The sequence below is a fragment of the Hyposmocoma kahamanoa genome, unplaced genomic scaffold (genome assembly GCF_003589595.1).
Source record: "Hyposmocoma kahamanoa isolate Upper Pololo Valley unplaced genomic scaffold, ASM358959v1 129, whole genome shotgun sequence".
Classification (NCBI taxonomy): Eukaryota; Metazoa; Arthropoda; class Insecta; order Lepidoptera; family Cosmopterigidae; genus Hyposmocoma; species Hyposmocoma kahamanoa.
In genome coordinates this window covers 2,595,910-2,614,561 of record NW_020653460.1, presented here as the reverse complement: position 1 = coordinate 2,614,561, position 18,652 = coordinate 2,595,910, and the positions used below count along the sequence as shown (strand labels likewise).

General features: G+C 38.4%; 1 protein-coding gene across 3 annotated transcripts in view; it reads right to left on the bottom strand.

The window, feature by feature from the left end:
• Window positions 1-18,652, bottom strand: part of LOC113240275 (metastasis-associated protein MTA1) — a 74,064-nt gene that overhangs the window by 30,318 nt on the left and 25,094 nt on the right. For all 3 annotated transcript variants that reach the window (XM_026477533.1, XM_026477534.1, XM_026477535.1), the window contains exon 3: window positions 4,455-4,562. In XM_026477533.1, the coding sequence (XP_026333318.1) occupies window positions 4,455-4,562 (108 nt within the window). The remainder of the gene's footprint in view (window positions 1-4,454; window positions 4,563-18,652) is intronic.

Below are 18,652 nucleotides of genomic sequence, written 5' to 3'. Positions count from 1 at the left end.
CGTGCAATAAAAAAAAGCTCACTTTCTTCCAGAGTCAGTAGTCCATAATGTTTGCAGTTTCATGATACAATATTTTAATGTCACCGACAATTGCTTTGAATAAAGAACATTATCCCGTCAAGCCCAACTACGTAAACGTTAAAATTTCAGCGTCTTTGAATATTGTACTTAATTTTCCTACAATTTTCTACATAAACGATGATGCGGACTACAGAAATTACATGATTTGAACATTTTAAAAGATGAGTAATTTTGCGAACTCGCTCATTCGAAGCAGTTGATGACAATGATGATTGAATGTATGGAAACACCATTCTTATTACTATTAATAATAAAAATGTCCACAATCATAGCCCGCACAAGGGAAACCCTATAGCATGGTAACCGTTCGGCCACGGAGGTGACGCGGAATCGGCTTTAGCCATCTTGTATTTAACCACAACTAGAGTATAAAGATGATCGGTCATCGACGCCGGCATTCAGCGACGACGACCGAACGGTGGTGGCTAGCGTTCGGTCGTCGTCGTATGAAAAGTTTACTTACTTCTCATTTCCATGAGTTTTGAGATTTTTTAAATATTTTCTTTGTAAACTTTATCACTGCGTTTGAATAGAACATGTAAAAAACAATTTCTGTGGCGGCATGTACCTGACTTTCGTTACTGAGTTGCAAACATTTGTGAATGCATAATAGCAATATCTCTATTTGACGGAAAACCTTGGAAAACGTGTTGAAGTCTCCAATCCACATCCAACCCACAACATTGGGCCAACGGGGCGAATTATAAACGTCGATGTCGTCGCCGTTCGGTCGTCGACGCCGCCGTTCGGTCGCCGACGCCGTCGTTCGGTCGTTGATGCAATTGTTCGGTCGCTATCGCCGTCGTTTAGCAATCGATGCGGTCGTATGGACGGTATCGGATATTTGCAGTAGTCTTTTTTTAACGTATAATACCAAGTGACGGTACGAACAAGTCAAGAGCCGAGAGCCTGGTGGTAAGCGACACGCCTATCCATAACAGTTGCAATACCACTCAGAGCTTTAAATGGCAAAGATCTTAAAGGCACTGCCACTACGCGCATTACGCTAAGACATAAGTTGACAAGTCCCATGTGCCTGTAATTTCACCAGCACCCTTACTCTTCCAAACCGGAACCCAGTAGTGCTCGCATTCCTGCTTGGTGACAGAAACATGTAAGGTGGCAGTACTTTCCTGGACGAACTCCCTTCTCAAGGAGCTCTACTGTTACTTTAAAGTCGATTCGTTGCCAGTCTGTGCTAAGACACGTCGTTCGAGCCTAAGCGACACAGCTTCTTTTTCGCTCTTATTGCACGGACATAGTTATTCTGACCAGCCTCATGCGATTCCGCATCGATGAGTGTGATTCCCTTACATGCAGATATGAGAATTATTGTTTAAAGATACATAAAATTTAAAAATGATTACATGAACAACAATATTATGCTGTCCTATTTAAAGACTTGTTGAAAGATCAAGCCTTTGGAGTGATTACTCACCATAACGATCATGTCTATATATTATATATTTTATTTTATTATATATTTCTTTTAATGTCTTTAATGTAAATCTTTATTTTCAATACTTAATCAATATTGTTGTTGGCGATCGTATAAGTGTACTTTATAGTAATTTCGAATTCAGTAAACTACGGAAAGAAGCCTTGTACAAACCGCTAAAAGGGTTCTCGAACTATAGAAACTGAGTTTAACAGTAAACCAGTAAGTACAATTGTGTATTTCACTGGCTTCTATGACTTTATTATAATTAAATATTTACTATAGTAACGAAATATGTACACAACGATACGTAAAATTGTGTAAATGTAATAAATGTTTTTGGCACTACAAACTAACCGACACGTGGTGATTAAAGTATAGCTTGACCAGAAGCTTTATTACGTTCAGTGAATTTTTTTTTTGGGAATTATGGGATGGAACGATTTTATTACAAAGCAACGATATTGTAGTGACGATGGATTCACTTAGAAAATTAAAGGCCATTTACCGTGGTGTAAGTGTCAACGCCACTGACTGACCAACGATGACAAATAGGAGAATACCAGTTAATTAATTAACCTTGGCATTCCCAAACTCAGTTGTAGTGGAAAATATCCCCTTACAACTTGATGAAGTTTAGCTGCAAGTGCACCAAAAACGATTGCTCAATTGTGCTTGAGTGGTACCTGAATGAGAGCGAATGTAACTGCAGCCTCGCAACCCTAAAGTGCATTTTGCAACTGATTACAAGTCGGTTCCACAGCATTTCTGCATGTAAGTAAATGGTGAGTATGACTTCATAAGCTGTATTTGCGAAATCGAAATCATCATGTCCATGTGAAATACAGTTTGAATTGAACCTTTTTGTGAGGTAGCATGAGCGTATTTTCCAGACCGAAATGCAGCGTGAAAATTTAAAAGCTCCTCTCACAGCGAGCGGGTCAGGAATTTGTCGACAGTTATTGAATATGAACATTTTGTAATGAAAAGCGACAGGCGGTGCACCGGATCGGTCAGAATAGTGGCGGTAGTCGGTTGTCGGGTTCTGTTTGTGGTGGTCGGCGAAGTGGTAATGTGGTAAAAGTGTAATGAGAGGGTCAGGATCGGGTCGGTCGGTGTGCGGCGCCGCGCGATGCGGCCGCGGCCGGCCGGGGCGGGGCGGGCGCGCGGAAGGAATGCGTCGTTTTCGCATCGGGAGAAACGAATGCGTTTAAGCGTCGCGGGTACACAATGGCGGCGTGACGAGATCCGGTTCGCGGGTGGCGCGGGGGCAGGGGCGGGGGCTCTAATCGATAGCCGGCGAGCGACGGCCGGGCGACTGCGGCGCATAGGTGACAGCTCGGGTCCAATCAAATTACCGGCCATGGAGGAGAGCTGCAGTGCCACGCACGAGAAACAAACCGTCGCCGCCGACCGCGGCTTAAGATCACAGACTAGAAGCAACCAGTAGATCGACTAGGAAGATTTGACGCAAACTTCGATATTGGTAGACAAAATAGTAAGGCACATCATAAAGACAGGACCTTGGTGATCAGGTTAGAAGCAGTAACACATATTGTTTATGCACTTAAGTTTTATACTGTGATGTCGTTTGTCAAACAAGTAGAATGTGTCCTGTTCTCCGTTACTCTGTGGCGTCAACGCTATTGCTTTGCCGAAAGTGCATCGGTATTCGCAATGTACGATACAGACCGGCCCACAAGCCCACGTTTCACCTATGCAACACATTGACAGATAGTACGTCACTTATCAAGCCGCCGATACACGACAACCACCCTTTCTACCCCCACCTTTTACTTCAATTTGAATTCGTACACAAAGCCAGGTAAATAACCTTATATACTTGCATATTCTCGGATTAAGGTTGTGTAGTGACCATCGACTGTCGTGGTGAAGAAGGATAGCGAGTAAAAAACAAGAAGTTCAATTCTTAAAAAGAGCTTATATAATATTATTCGTTGTACTTCAACAGTGAGCTATTCGATGATATAATAAAGATGTAAACAGAAAAAAGAAACAAAGTAGAGCTATGAGAGGACGCCATCTTTTACAGCTTCAAAGTACAGTGCGCGAACTCGATGGCTTCCATCAAATATTTCAGTTGATGTTGAGTGAACGAGACATCTACAAGTTCCCCGACTGTGGATTGGTGTAAGCGCATCTAATTATAGGTTATTCCACCCGCGTACCACACAACAGATCCACGTTCACCATTAACGACCTGTGCACGAATGCGTACCCTCTACCTATACCTGTACATATACGGCCAACCAGAACTATACATAAACACGTAGGTATAGTCGATGAGAAATGTGATGTAACGCGTCACGCACACTGAACGCTGGTCGATTAGAGAAGCGAATTCTTAAAAAATGTAATGGTCACAAAAGCAAAATCATTGTTAAGTACGGCTAATATATGGGAACTTGACATTCACCCCGGCGTAAGACATTTGACATAAAATAGGTAACGACAATATAAAAGCGGCGGTAGATTGACGTGTTATTGTTGGAAGATATTTAGATGGAAGACTGAAATAAATACAGTGTTTATAGGTAGGTAATGAAGTGGGGCGAGCGCAATTAAATCGATGACATCATTCCTTGGTGCGTGGCGCGATGGGAAATAAAAGCACAATTCAATCAACATGACGGCGACACGTCGACTGTTGTTGTTAGTAATAGTTACTGACATTATCTTAATTTTTGTAATAACTACTTTTTTGGTATTGGAATTGGAATTGGATTGTGCATCATAAATCCACCAGCCTCATTGCGCTGTAGATATACATTGCAACAATACGGCAAGTGCCACACAGAGTAAAAAACTACCTACAGGTATGGTGATACGGATCAATATCTAAGATTAATAACTTTAAATTCTTGCCTTCATGGCGGACTTTAACCTCAAAGGTAGAATTTGTGAACCAACTTACCTAGCGCAGGGTCAAGGACTGCTTGTGCCGCCTGTTCCTCGCCAACGGGCGTTTTAAGGCATATTTTCTTGAGTTTCATAGCCACTGGTGAGTCTTCTGACTGGGCCACTGCAATATGAAATATATATTACTTTTTTGTACCACGTGGGTCCTGTTTACGAGCTAGATCACCCTTATTTCCTTGTGGATGGAGTCGATAGCTTCTTCAAAAGTATAAATCTTCAGAACAAAAGTTTACAGGCGAATTGTTTTACTTCGCCGGCTAAGCGTCGTGATGATTATGGCAAGTTTTTTTTTAAAGTACTGTCAGCTTCAAATATTGCTTATCCTCTATTTATACTATAAATTTATCTTGTTTTTTCGATAAAATGTAAAACAAAACGTGTAAAGAGACACTTAATACAAAAAATCTACCAAAATACACATTTAGGTAAATATTCCTTGTATCCAAGACATTTCTTATAATTAAGATATTGTTAACGTGAAATCTTCAGATCAGCTGTTTTTCACGTTGAGTGTACTTTGTGAATCAACGAACAACTAAACGGACTGATGTGGTAATGTAGAAGTTTCTAGATAACAAATTTAAATACATCTGATCTTAGTCATCGCCGTAATTTGCTTGATAGAACAGATTCCATAATGTTATAAAAGTAGCAATAGTTATGAGTAGGTACGATACAAAATTACCTAAGTACAGTTGCAAAAGTGAAACTCATTTTCCTGCTTCAATTAAAATGATCTGTTGGTGTTGGACGACAGATGTGTCGTAGGAAAAAATAATAACAATTTTATATACGCTCAGTTCATTCGCTGACGTAACTCTCGTAAGTAAGTAATGCCATGATTTGCAGGAAAATTTGTCGTTAAAGTCACCCTTTTCTGATACAGAACGTGAATAAATCTTGTAAATCAGTAATGCTCTGGCCACATAGAGGCGGCTGCGGAAGCGTTCCGGGCGCGGGAAATTTTGTATGCGGCCGCACGTGTGGCATACTTAATACGAGCTCGTACAATCAAGAGCACGTCAAGCTTGACAGTGTGGAGTTTGGACAGTTCTTATCTTAAGCGGTATAGAGTTGGATTTAAATCTTAAGGTCAAGCTTGACGTGCTCTTGACCCTGTACATTACAAAAATTATTAATTCCGCGTCCGGAAAGCTTCCGCGGCCTCCTCTGTGTGGTCTGAGCATTAGCGTCAAAATGAACTAAGCGCGTTCAGTGTTGAAAAATATCAGACGTAAATTAAATAAAAATCAACCTCATCTCATTGCATTTAAGGTGCACTTTCAATTTGTTTTCGACTTTCATTTCAGTTTCACGAATTTGAGTTTCAATCAATTTTTTATATTGTAACTCATAAAGATACGGTTGATTTTTAAATCAAATATTCAGAATTTTAGAGCGCTTTGAAAGCTCACATTTTTTCAATACTAAATGGTACTAGAATAATTTTTGCCTAAGTCAAAGAAAAAGTTAGGAAACTGACGAGAGGAACACCAAAACAGAAAGGACGCACGCTCAAGAGAGCTAAGATTGAGAGGAATCAATATGTGCATAAATTATACGAAATACAAAAAAGGGCTAAATTTGTATACAATTAAAAACAATAAATTAATGTAATGCATTATTTCCGTAGTTGACTGTACCAGACTTCTTTCCTAACAGCACCGGCTACCGTCAACAAACTGTCAAAAACAGAGTTTAACAGAGTCTGAGCGCCCAGTCGAAAGCCGTGCGGCGACCGCCCATTTACTACGCTGTCACGTACATTAATGGCGAATTTGAATTCTATTTACTAGGCAACAACATTTAATACAAGTACGAGTACCTACTACCACCGCGCCGTTGCCGCGCGGCCGCCGCGTATACCAAAGGCAGGCCAGCCTCACCTACGAGCCCGGGATGCTCATCAAGTTAAAACGTAAAAGCTAAATAAATAGAGCGTACTTTGCCATGACAGTTAGATGCACGCGGTCGCTGCGCGGCGTGATCACGATGAAATTCGTGTCAAAATTTATTTGCGCCCTAACTCTACTCATAAGACTGTCATTTTTAAAATACTTCAATGAATGTCGAAGTCAATAGAATCTGCTCCTTTTGTTTTTGAAGTCGGTTATAATCCCAAGCTACAACCAAATATTGATCACATCGCGTTTTACGATCATTCTTATAAAGCTCTCGTAGCATTTTCCTTCGCGATAATAGCATTATTAATCCACGCCAAGCCACGGACGTTCCTCGAGAACGACCTTTCAATTATGCCAGTTCAAAATATTGACCACAAATACCAATATTCGCTATTGTTATATCCGTCTCAACTCAGCTGTTTTTCGTGTTCCGATGAAAAGTTTTGGATGTGAACAAATTTACTAAAATAAACACCTACTTATATTCTTTATTGTATACCACAAATGAACCTCGACACTCCAGCCCCCGTAGCATGGGTACGCATGATAGTCGAGGCGCGCGATAAAATTTAAATAAGCGCTCCACTGTTTTAATAGTAAATTAACAATTGGTTTTAAAGTTTCGACACTCCAGCCCCCGTAGCATGGCTACGCATGATAGTCGCGGCGAGCGCTTATTTCAAATTTATCGCGCGCGGCGCGACTATCATGTTGCTATTAAAACAGTGGACTATATTTAACCAAAGAAGAAGAAGATCTTTAAATTTGGAAAGAAAATTACTAGGATTTGTTAAAAGAAATTGTAACTTTTTTTATTAAAAAAACCGACCTCAAGAGTTCGTGGAAAGTGCGTGAAATCGGATTCACCCTTAGAGAAGGAATATTTTCTTCCAATTTAACGAAATGAAAAGAATCATAAAAACAGGTTCACTATGCCGGAGTAATCGCGTAATACACACACACACAAAAAAAATAACAACCTCCTCCTTTTTTTTTGAAGTCGATTAAAAATACGAAGCAATCAATACAGGAAGCATGTTTATTGTATTGAATAACATTTATTTTTGAACATGATATTGTAATGAGTACAGGAAAAGCAAAGTAATTATATATAATGGAATATTTAATTATTAATTAGTACATAGAAATCGATATACAAAGCGCCATTTCGATTCAACCGAGCCGGATAAAACTTTGGAAGCGAGATCTATTGCAAAATCGCTGGACACAGGGTTTTTTTATAATACCAAGTCACTTGGCATCATCACACTTTAGTTATCTATTATTTCGCGACGCATACTCTGTTATTTGCATTTTTGTAGTAATAACAAAGGGCCAGAGAATAACACCAATACCTGTTTTTTTTTAATAAAATCATGTGACGGGAAAAATAAGTTGTACCTCTGGTGTTAAGCGACATGCCTGTTTATAGCAGTAGCTGAGGCACACTGCCACTGAGCCATAAGTTGAAAACTTCCTTGTGCCTGTAATTTCACCAGCATCCTTACCCTTCAAAACCGGAACACAGTTATTTATGCTCACATTAGTGCTTGGCGGCAGAAATAGGTAAGGTGGTAATACTTCCCTGGACGAAGTAGTTGTTAGAAGACCATCCACCGATCTCTAACCGAACCTCATTTATGTTTCAAGATTTGTGGACTTCCGATATAATGTATATGTTAACGACAATGTGTATAAATTAGGAATTCTACATAATACCAGGCTAATAGTTAATATTTTTTAAAGACATTTCTTAGACATTGTAGAATATCTAGGCATTTGTATAGAATGCCGACCGTAGATTTGGCGAAGTATTAAATGAAAGACAAAAAATCTAATCCGTCATTTCTGTTTGCATTTCCAAGTTGGTTCGACTACTCCTGTGGGTTTAGGTAAGGTTAGTATATGAAAAAGCTGTGATGTGGTGAGCGCTAGAAAGAAACTGAATTTGTTTGCGTTTGCGAGCTGGGACAAAAATTATTATGGATACCGTTTTTTTGAGCAAAAGGTGAATATTCAATGCTGTACTTTAAACAAGCAAAGGTAAACTAATGTTTCCAATAAATTAATGGTGCCAAGTTCAGTTAACATTTTTATAAGTCAAAGATTTATTGGATTTACTGTCATATATCATATAATCATTTAAGGAAACAATTTTGCTTATTGCATGAAACAGTATGTTAATGTTTGATTTGTGAAGCGTGCATATTTAGTGTATCAGTTTTTGTCGCTACTATAATATTTTGTTTGAAAAAAAAAACAAGAGATTTTATTAAACATACGTTACTTGTTATTTAATTACCAATCGTTCTAATTAGCTTTTTATTGTTACAAGATGAACTATTGTGAGTTGCGACACTTGACAGTGTACAAAATATTTTCTTAACACACATGCACTTCCTATTATCACATTGATTTGTACACTTACATTTAACAAAGAAGGATGGCGAAAGTTGCCCCAATAACGACGAAGAGCCGTTCATGGACTTTGCTAGTATAATTTTACGTTTTAGTTTATGCCTAGTTGTCAATATATTTTTGTATATTTTTAGAAGTCGGGAATAAAAAATTGTAAAACATTGTATTTTAGAATAGATCCAAGAACACAACGCAATTGATTCACCATAGATTAGGTAATGTTTTTGTACGTACGTTTCATTTTAAGCATGACTGAATGTTTACCTACCTGAAATATTGGTTATTTTATTGTACACACATAAAACATTAAAGCTATGACATACCTAATTGAAAAAATCAATTAAACAGCAAAAAATAAAAACACAATGTGACAAAAATATTCAGACAATATTTAAATGAGAGATAATGAAAGTTGCAAAGGAACGTTTTGACAAGAACTCTTGCCAATATTAATGTCACATTGATATTGAGAACAGTGTGACCATTTGTGGCAGATTTCTACATATTGGGCAGATTTAATTTTTATTCATTTTCATTGCTGCAGAACATGATAAGTGATATTAAATGTTTCAGTGTTAAGCAGATTTGGGAATATTCGGGATGTTCTTTATTATTTTTGGGAACAAATTGAAAACTTGTAGTTTTCTACTACTACGAACATACATCTGAAGCGAAGTACAGAACAATATTATAAAAATAACCTATATCAACTTTATAACCCCAGCTTCTATAGGCTGCACTCAATTAGCTTTTTTGATGCTTTGATAATGAATCACAAGTATTGATAGGTCTCCTTAATGCACGTCGTCAAAAACACTGGGTCACCAAATAAATACACGGGATGTCGTCATCCCTCTCCTATGCTCTCACGTGCACCGATTAATACACGAAATCGGACTAGTTCTAATACAATATTTGGTTTATTACCTATTTTTCTATTGTGTACGTGTATTTCACAGTTTTAGCATTTTTTGTTCTTCTGATTACCATGATCTGTTTTGTAAGGTACTTCATGCTGAAGTTGTTAAATTTCTGCACCATAACAATCGTACACGTACGTTGAAACTCGCACACAAACTCAATCACACAACGAACACATCACACATAATCCATTCCTTCTTACACTATCTAACAATATACTACAAACTATTTATAACAGAACTACTCACACTTCACCTCCAAGGACATAAAATGCAATGAATACAAAACTATAAAAAAATGCGAACAATACTTAACACATCCAATCATGCCATACCGTGTAAAACTGGAAAAAAAAGGACAATCGCACTTTTTTATGCATTCCTATGAATGGATAGCAATCTCACACATTTAAATGAATTGGAGGCTCTTGTGATGGTCAAAAATTATACTGTTTCGGTAGAAGAAGTGTCAAATCGTTTGGAAGTAAACGACGAGGACCTTAAAATAATCTCCCAAAACATATGTAACATCTATAGTAACCCAGACGACCTTCTTGTGCCATTATCTAAGCTTCAGCCTAAAGCAGATATCTTAGTGCTAACTGAATGTAGTCTGAATCTCAATAAACCAATCCCTCAAATACAAAATTATACTGGTTATTCTACTACTGTTTAGTAGTCAATAAACGTCACGTGGTAGTTTTATCCGTCAAAAATTGTCTCTCAAATAGTGTTGAAGAAGTTATGCTAAATCAAGCATCATGTTTACAAATAACCGTAAATAATATAATTATGCTTGGAATCTACCGTCCCCCCTCAAATACTTAATGCTATTGGATTTGTTAATTGTCTAGCAACAACGACCTCCGCTAAAAGTATAGTTATAACAGGAGATATAAACATAAACCTCATACTTAATACTGATGAAAATCCACAAGTAAGCAAAAATGGTATCCTACCAGGTCACAAGTTACCTACTAGAAAAAAAGAGCTGTTTGGACCACTTCATGTTGAAGATGGACACTCTAAATAAATCTGCCGCTATAGCTGTTTTTAACAAAACAGTGACTGACCATGTCATGATTTTTCTAAAAATATCAAATATAACAAACAATATAACAAAAAATTACTCGTGCTCTAAAACTAAAACATGTATTGATTATGATAAAGCTTTAATGCTAACAGAAGAAAGCAATCTATACGAACTACTTCTGCAAAGTAGCCCTAACATATTAACTGAAAGCTTAATAAATAGCCTGATTAAATGTATTTTTGAGAGCACAATAATAAGGCCGGTGCCTTGTGAAGTGCGTCTTATCAAACCCTGGATGACCGTTGGTCTGCTAAGATGCATCAGAACAAGATATTGTTTCTTGTTCTGATGCATCTTACCAGACCAACGGTCATTCAAAGCATAGAAAATTGAGATCGGATCCAGAAAACAATATTCTTTAAATTTCGTATAGAAGATACCGAAATTTTATCACTAATTCTATTAAACAACTAAAACGAAATTATGATAGAGAACAATTTAATAAAGCTCAAAAACATCCGAAAACGCTATGGAATACTACTGATAACTTTACAAATCGCAAAGGTAATAAAAGTTCCAATACAAAATTACTAGAAACTAAGTCCTCGCCTATAGAATCAGTTAATTACGTTAATAATTACTTTGCAGACGTAGGCAGAATATTAGCGGAAAAAAATTACTTATTACATTAATACTGGATTTCCTGATTTACGACCAAACGCATTATCTGTTTGCACATCCTTTGCACTTTTAAGAGCAGATTGTCAAGAAGTTTATTCTACTCTGATGAACCTCAAATGCGATAGTGCGCGTGGATGGGATAATGTCCCTACCAGACTTCGAAAGAAGCCTCCAAACATGTCGTACCCGTAATCACGAAGAAGCATTTGGCCAGACCGGCAAAATGATAGTGACGGAGTGAAGATATTTGTGTTTTCCATCCGTTACTCTCATCTCTGGACTGTATTCGCACTTTCCATCAGGCGCGGTGCAGTCATTTTGCCGAGTCACAATAAAAAAAAAATAAATAAATAAAAAAAAAAAAATAAAAAAATCACGCACTTGGCTAACCTCTGCTTTGAACGAGGTATTTTCCCACTTGCTTTAAAAATTGCCATCATCACGCCAGTGCACAAGAGTGGAAACAAAGATACACCTAGTAATTATCGACACATATCAATCCTAACAGCAATTTCCAAAATAATTGAGAAGTTGACAAACTCACGACTAACCAGCAACTTAAATACAAAAAACCTCTTGTCAAATACTCAATACGGTTTTCGCCAAGGTGTGTCAACAGAAGATGCGGTGTCGACCCTTGCCACAAATTGTTACCCAGGTAGACGCTGGGAACAAATGTATCAGTTTTTAGACCTCAACAAGGCGTTCGACACTGTTTCTATACCAATTCTTATGCATAGACTTGAATAAAATGGCATTCGAGGAACACAGCTACTACTTTTTGAGGATTACATACACAACCGGAAACAGATCGCACACACGCACGTACGTGCCTACGCACGCACGTACGCACGCACGCACGCACGCACGGACGCACGCACACGCTATAATTTTATTTTAAATTTGCACATGAAGATCATATTCTTTAAGTCTTTCTGAATAATTAATTTTAATTGCCTTATTTACGGATAAAAAAAGATTGTAACTTGGAAGAGCGGGGTTTCTAACACAAGTAATTTTTATTTACAAGTAGCCCCAACACCGGATACTGTAATTGTTTTATCTAGTAAATAAATGACTTTATTTACTTATTTTTTTATTATTATTTCCTTGCTTTTATACAATTGCTTAATGCACGTTCGGCATTGTATAGAATACCGGATTACATACATTGCCGATAACGTATACATATTTATACGGTTTTATGTTGCGTGAGAACAAAAGCAGTTCTGTTAAATTTGTAGGTGTTTATTGAAAATTACTGAACCTTAAACGGCGATAACCGCTTTAGCGGAGTTTGTCGGTTTGTACCGAATTCTGAAGCTGTAGGTGAACTAAAATTGGGTTTTTTATTGTTAGTTAAGATATTGAAGACTACTTAGAAAACATAATATCCAAAATAAAAGAAAATCCAAGATTTTGATAATATGTTTTGTATAGGTACTGCGCAATTCAAAGCATGTAATACTTCTAAATAAAATATACATGCGATAAAACATGTTCAAAACAAAAGCAGCGTACAAGACAAAAGAATGGAGTCGATCGATATGGCTACTAAAATCAGTTGGATTACGTAATCACAATCAGTCACACGCAGTTCTTTGATATTAAAATAGAATTTTATAGTAAAAGTAAAGGGAGTGAGAACAGTTAATGGGCTATTGTATTAACTAATCATATAATTGACTATTGTATAGTAGATTATTGTATAGATTATTTTCCATTCATGCTGATTGAAGATTCCAGACGAGACATACGAACGAATACACTAATCTATATTATGAACAACGGGCTCGGCTCCAATTTACACTTCATACTTAAATTCAAATCTATGTCACACACACAGACACACGATGAGGCGCCCCGAAATGTAAATCTCATTTGCTGTCTACTGCAAATAACATTAAAAACCTCCTTGTATAAAAAATAGACAATAATCTAGTGCTCATTTGTAATCGTAACATCGTTACATTCAAAACTATCCGATCCTACCTAACTGAATAAATAACTTACTTATATTATTATTTAAACACACCGTCTGATGTAGTATCTAGTATTGAAAGAGGCAAGGGCATGAAGAAAGTTAATGAACGTTGATCGTTAATGTAGAATAATCCCGCGAAAGAAAAAAGTTAGTGGGCCAGAGCTCGTCTGCGACCTTGGAGAGACGGCGGTCATCGGAGACTGGGACGCCCCGCGGTCGTAAAGGGCGCACCGAGTATCCCGCCGAGTGACGTACATTGTGCGTTACAACTTTGGAACGCGGGAGTTTGTTACAAAATTTACATTTTTACGAAGTTCTGAAGAGTCGTGGATTAATAATAAAGTAGTGTTTTGTAACATACAATAGCACAGTTATAAGTGGTTTGAGTATACACAGGTATAAGTGGTGGATATTTTAATAGAGACGACTAAAACAATTTGGAAAAATCTTCAGAATTTACTTCGATATTAATTTTTACTTCTATATCTATTACAACAATTTCTAATACAATCAAGCTGCTGAAAATGCGGATGTCAACTAGTTCCGTTTGTGTACAGATTGCGGCGTATCAAGCTACACATTGACGGATCTTGTCCATTACACTGGAGGTGACATTCGAACAAAAACAACTTGATGTGTTGACTGTACGCAAGTAAGTATATTACTTTGCTATTAAAAAGTTGTTGCTCAAAACTTTTCTAAACTTTGACGTGGATTTAAGTAGTCTTTTTTTTATAACATCAAGTGACGGGACGAACAAGTCGTGCCCCTGATGGTAAGCTACACGCCTGTCCATAACAGTTGCAGTGATACTCAGAGCTTTAAATCCCAAAGATCTTAGGGGCACTGCCACGGCGCCCGTCACCCTGAGACATAAGTTGACAAGTTTCACATGCCTGTAATTTCACCAACACCCTGACCCTTCAAAACCGGAACACAGTAATGCTGCCATTATTGCTTGGCGGCAGAAATAGGTAAGGTGGCAGTACTTCCCTGGACGAACTCTTTCACAAGGAGCTCCTACTGCTACTATTCGATGCAATGAAGGGCTTTTTTTGAATGGCACAAAGGAATATATAATATATTATGTAGTATATTATTTACTTAGTGATAGTGGTAAAGAGGAATACCAGTGCCACTCTGCAGTATCACAGCAATCTTTAAATTAAAAAATGTATAAGTCGTGATTAGTGCAGGATGTTACATAAAAAAATACAGATTTCAGCTGGTAACCTTCATAAAGAAAAAATAAATGAGTCATTGATTAAGTCAAAGGTAGTGTGCAGTGTACGAGTACGGCACCCGCAATGTATTGTATGTCGTCGGTGGCGACGGCGGCTGGCGCGATGTCGCTAGTGTGTCGCCTCAGCGCGGTTACGATGCGGGCAGGTGCAAGCGACGCTGCACGCTGCGCCGTGAGGCTGCGGCCACCCTCACCCCGCCTGCCCCGCGACCACCCCACACTCCTCCCGCGCACGCCATCTTAACAAATCGATAGGATATGACTGTTCTCTACTTCGCGGGTACGACTTTTGGGCGCGGACTGAATGAATGACCCCTGAGTAACGCAAATTGCTTCAACAATCACATCGACCAGTTTTACTTTTGGGCCCACGTTGAGAATTGACTCTGCGAAATTAATTCATTGAACAGCCTAGTAAGCGCCGCCATAAAACGACATACGAGATATTTATTAGCTATACCGGTACAAGATGAACTGAACCTGTGAGAATTACGAGATGGACGTAGACTTTTGTATGGCTTTAAATATTATGTATACATGTTTTAATAGGAATTTGAATTGAGAATCAATCGTTAAATTTATAGCACGACTATTCGAAAACAGAATCTAAGGTGGAGATATTTTTACGATTCAACTCACTTACAATTCTTCCAATCTCCTAAACCGACATTTGGTGGAGCCTTTTACATCAGCAAACAGAATTAATTCAATGAGAAGGTAATCCCCACGGTCCCATAACCCAAGCGGGAATGGGAGTACCGCGGCCCGCGCCCGCCATCTCTACTTAAATATTCACGCCCTCTAATGACACGACCCCAGTTCACTTTAACAAGGTTCTATCGTTGAGTTGTATCGAAAAAGACGGGACTCTACGACACAGTAATAAGAAACAGTTAACGGTCGCATTGCTAAAAGTGATCACTCCAGACAAGAGTTTTTGTTGCGAGGGAAATGATAACGTCAGAGTTTTTTTGAGAGGCAATCCGTTACCGTGTACACCGCTTGGGAGTCTCAGAATGTAATATCATCTCAAGTCAAGGAGCTGGCTGAATAATAGATAAAAAATGCAATGCAATTTCATATCTAGGATCCATGTTATTTGCAGAAGACTGCATTTGAACCAAAATTATCATGTAGTATTAACTAAATATGCCCTGGACAATTTTAAGATAAATGCAAAATTGAGAACTGAAGACAGCTTGCGGGTGAAGCGCGTTCACAAATCCGACCGAATCCTTTGTTGTCGGCAACCGCTACGCGGAGTTTTTGGTTTGGTATTTGTCTGACGCTTCTGTTTTCTGTCCAATAACTATCATCATTTACAAGGATGTTGGTGAGCGTTTAGAAGTGAATAGAAGTACAGTTATGAGTGGTACCAGTCATAAAGAATGCGAACAAGCGAGCAAAGTGTTCTAATGATACATATTCATTGCGGCGTTGACTTCTGAGATGTAACGGTCCCTGCGCAACCCAGGGCGGTTGCGAAAGATGTAAGATTTTAAAGATAATTATAATTATTACATTGTGTATGTTGCAAAATGGTTGACGTTGCTATTTAACGGTAGCATTGGCGTTTGAACAAACGATTTATCGTAAAATAAAAACTGGATCTTTGAGTTGTATATATTCTAATCACAATTTTTTTTCCGTGCAGAGAATGGAGTTTTTAATAAAAAGATTTAAGAAGATTTAAGAAATAGCGTTTGTTTAAGTGCTTCAGTAGTACCACCAGGGGTTAACGTACGAAAGACCTCAATATGCTCGAAACTGGGATGCTTTTGTACTGTCGCCTACTACGTAATGCAAACACATGAAATTTAAATTCGATTTTCATAGGAAATATCGCTATCATACAATATTTAGCACTCACACACAAGGTTCATGTTGGCAAATGTCAATTGATTTTATACGATTGTTATTTCGCTACGTATATTCATAATTGGTCTAGGCGACTGTACCTGTTGAATAGACTTTCAACATTATAGAGCTAATAGTCGTTATTGAAATCATAACCTAGGTTAAAGTGTACTTTGTGCATAACAAACACGTCTGAATGCAGAGGTTATTAACATTGAGTTTGCAATGTCAAGATTTCGCTCCGTTACTACAACACTACACTTATGAGTATGTTTGACGGCAAACTAGCGTGTTTAACGTAGTGAGCGGCGACCACAGGCTCCACTGTACTTTGGCGACTAACGGACGGCACCTGCAGAGCCTCAAAATAGTGACCTTGGCGCTAAACGTAACACCTACTTCACCGGTCAGCTTTTATCATGCGCTGATATAATTAATATGTGTCCCAAAATAATAATACACACGCGATACGGGCGTACCTGTGAATTTAGAATTGCTTGGTCAAGTTCGGTCATGAATGACAAAAGAAGTAAGAAGGTTGTCAGAACTTTAGTTAAACTGAAACTGGCAATGTGTATTGCAGACAACGAATTAACACAATTGACAGTTCTAAGGAAGGTAATTGTATTCAAATAGAAAGGGCATTACACTCAAGAGTTACATTTTTGCTGGTATAGGTTACAGTAACGCTGTCATAGCACGCATCATCGCGGCGGATACTCGCTCCACCTGGTTCGCTTCCGTTGGATAATTACAAGAAACTCATATACCAACATAAATAACATTACACTTATTATTTTTGTTACTTAGGTGGCTTTTATTTTCATGGGCCGCCACTAGTAGTAATGTTACTTTTTCTATTTCGGTAACAATATCGTACTTCGTACTTTTACACTAAAGATCGTCGATAAAGTAAATTATTTTTTATTGTTTTTGACCAACTACAGTCACTTCTATTCATTTAATTTTTACTTTGCATTTATACTAAACTGCTTATTTATGTTAGACACGTCAATTCTTCATGACACCATTCACCTGAGTTCAATTCCCGGTGTGACCAACTTGAGAAATAAACTTCTCTAAATTGGTTCTTGTCTAGGTGTTCTAGGTACTCATAGCACATCTGGTATGAGATTAGGAGTGAGGAATTGGTGTGGTTATCAATGCATATTATTATTATTATTATTAATAAATTTCTATGTTATTTTTCTAAACGATGGGAATATCTTTTAAGCAGAAAAGTGCCTTGAGACTGAGACTAATTAAACTAACTTATCCGTTATTTATAAGTTATCAATTATCACTCACGTATTGATTATCATGCTTAAAAGCCACGGACTGGTCCGAAACAATTCGACTTAATTTTATTTAAGCGACACGCCTGTCCAACCGTTACAGTACTAAATAGAACTTTAAATCGCAAAGATCTGAGGAGCACCGCCACTGCGTCCGTCTGCCGTCGTCAACCCGAGACATAAGTTGACAAGTCTCATTAGCTCGTGATTTCACCAGCACCCTTATCCTTCAAAACCGGAACACAGTAATGCTCACACTACTGCTTGACGGTAGAAATAGGTAAAGTGGCAGTATTTCCCTGGACGAACTCTGTCACACGGAACCCTACTGCTACTGACTTAAAGACGTGAGTTATCCGTTAGTTAAGTTAAAATGGCCATATTTAGTACTAAAATGCAGAATATTGTCAATACTGTGCCAGGTTACGCTTCCGAATATGGGTATCTGTTTCAAATATCGTGGGGTCCGGTTTCAATGAGCTAGTCTTAGGTTGAAACAATGCGACGGTCGGTCTTGTACAAGTGCGGATCGGTTGGATGTGCGGGTTCGTCGACCCGGTCCGCCCCCCGCGTGCCCTTACCGCGGTCTCACTTTCGTTGCGCCCGAGGCCTCAGCGCGTCCACGTGCCCGCGCGCAGCCACTGACGCCGTCGTCGGTGACGTCACCGCCTTCAGACAGGACGAGAGCGCGCGCCGGAGCGTGAAGCTGTTTGTGCTTTTCATTAGCATCCCTATGGGAACGGTGCTAACTACGTTTCAGCCCTCACTGACATAGTAAACCGGTAGATAATGTAAACTACAACAGGTCAACTCATACATATTCACACAATACAAGGATTTTCTTGCTCCAATAACGCA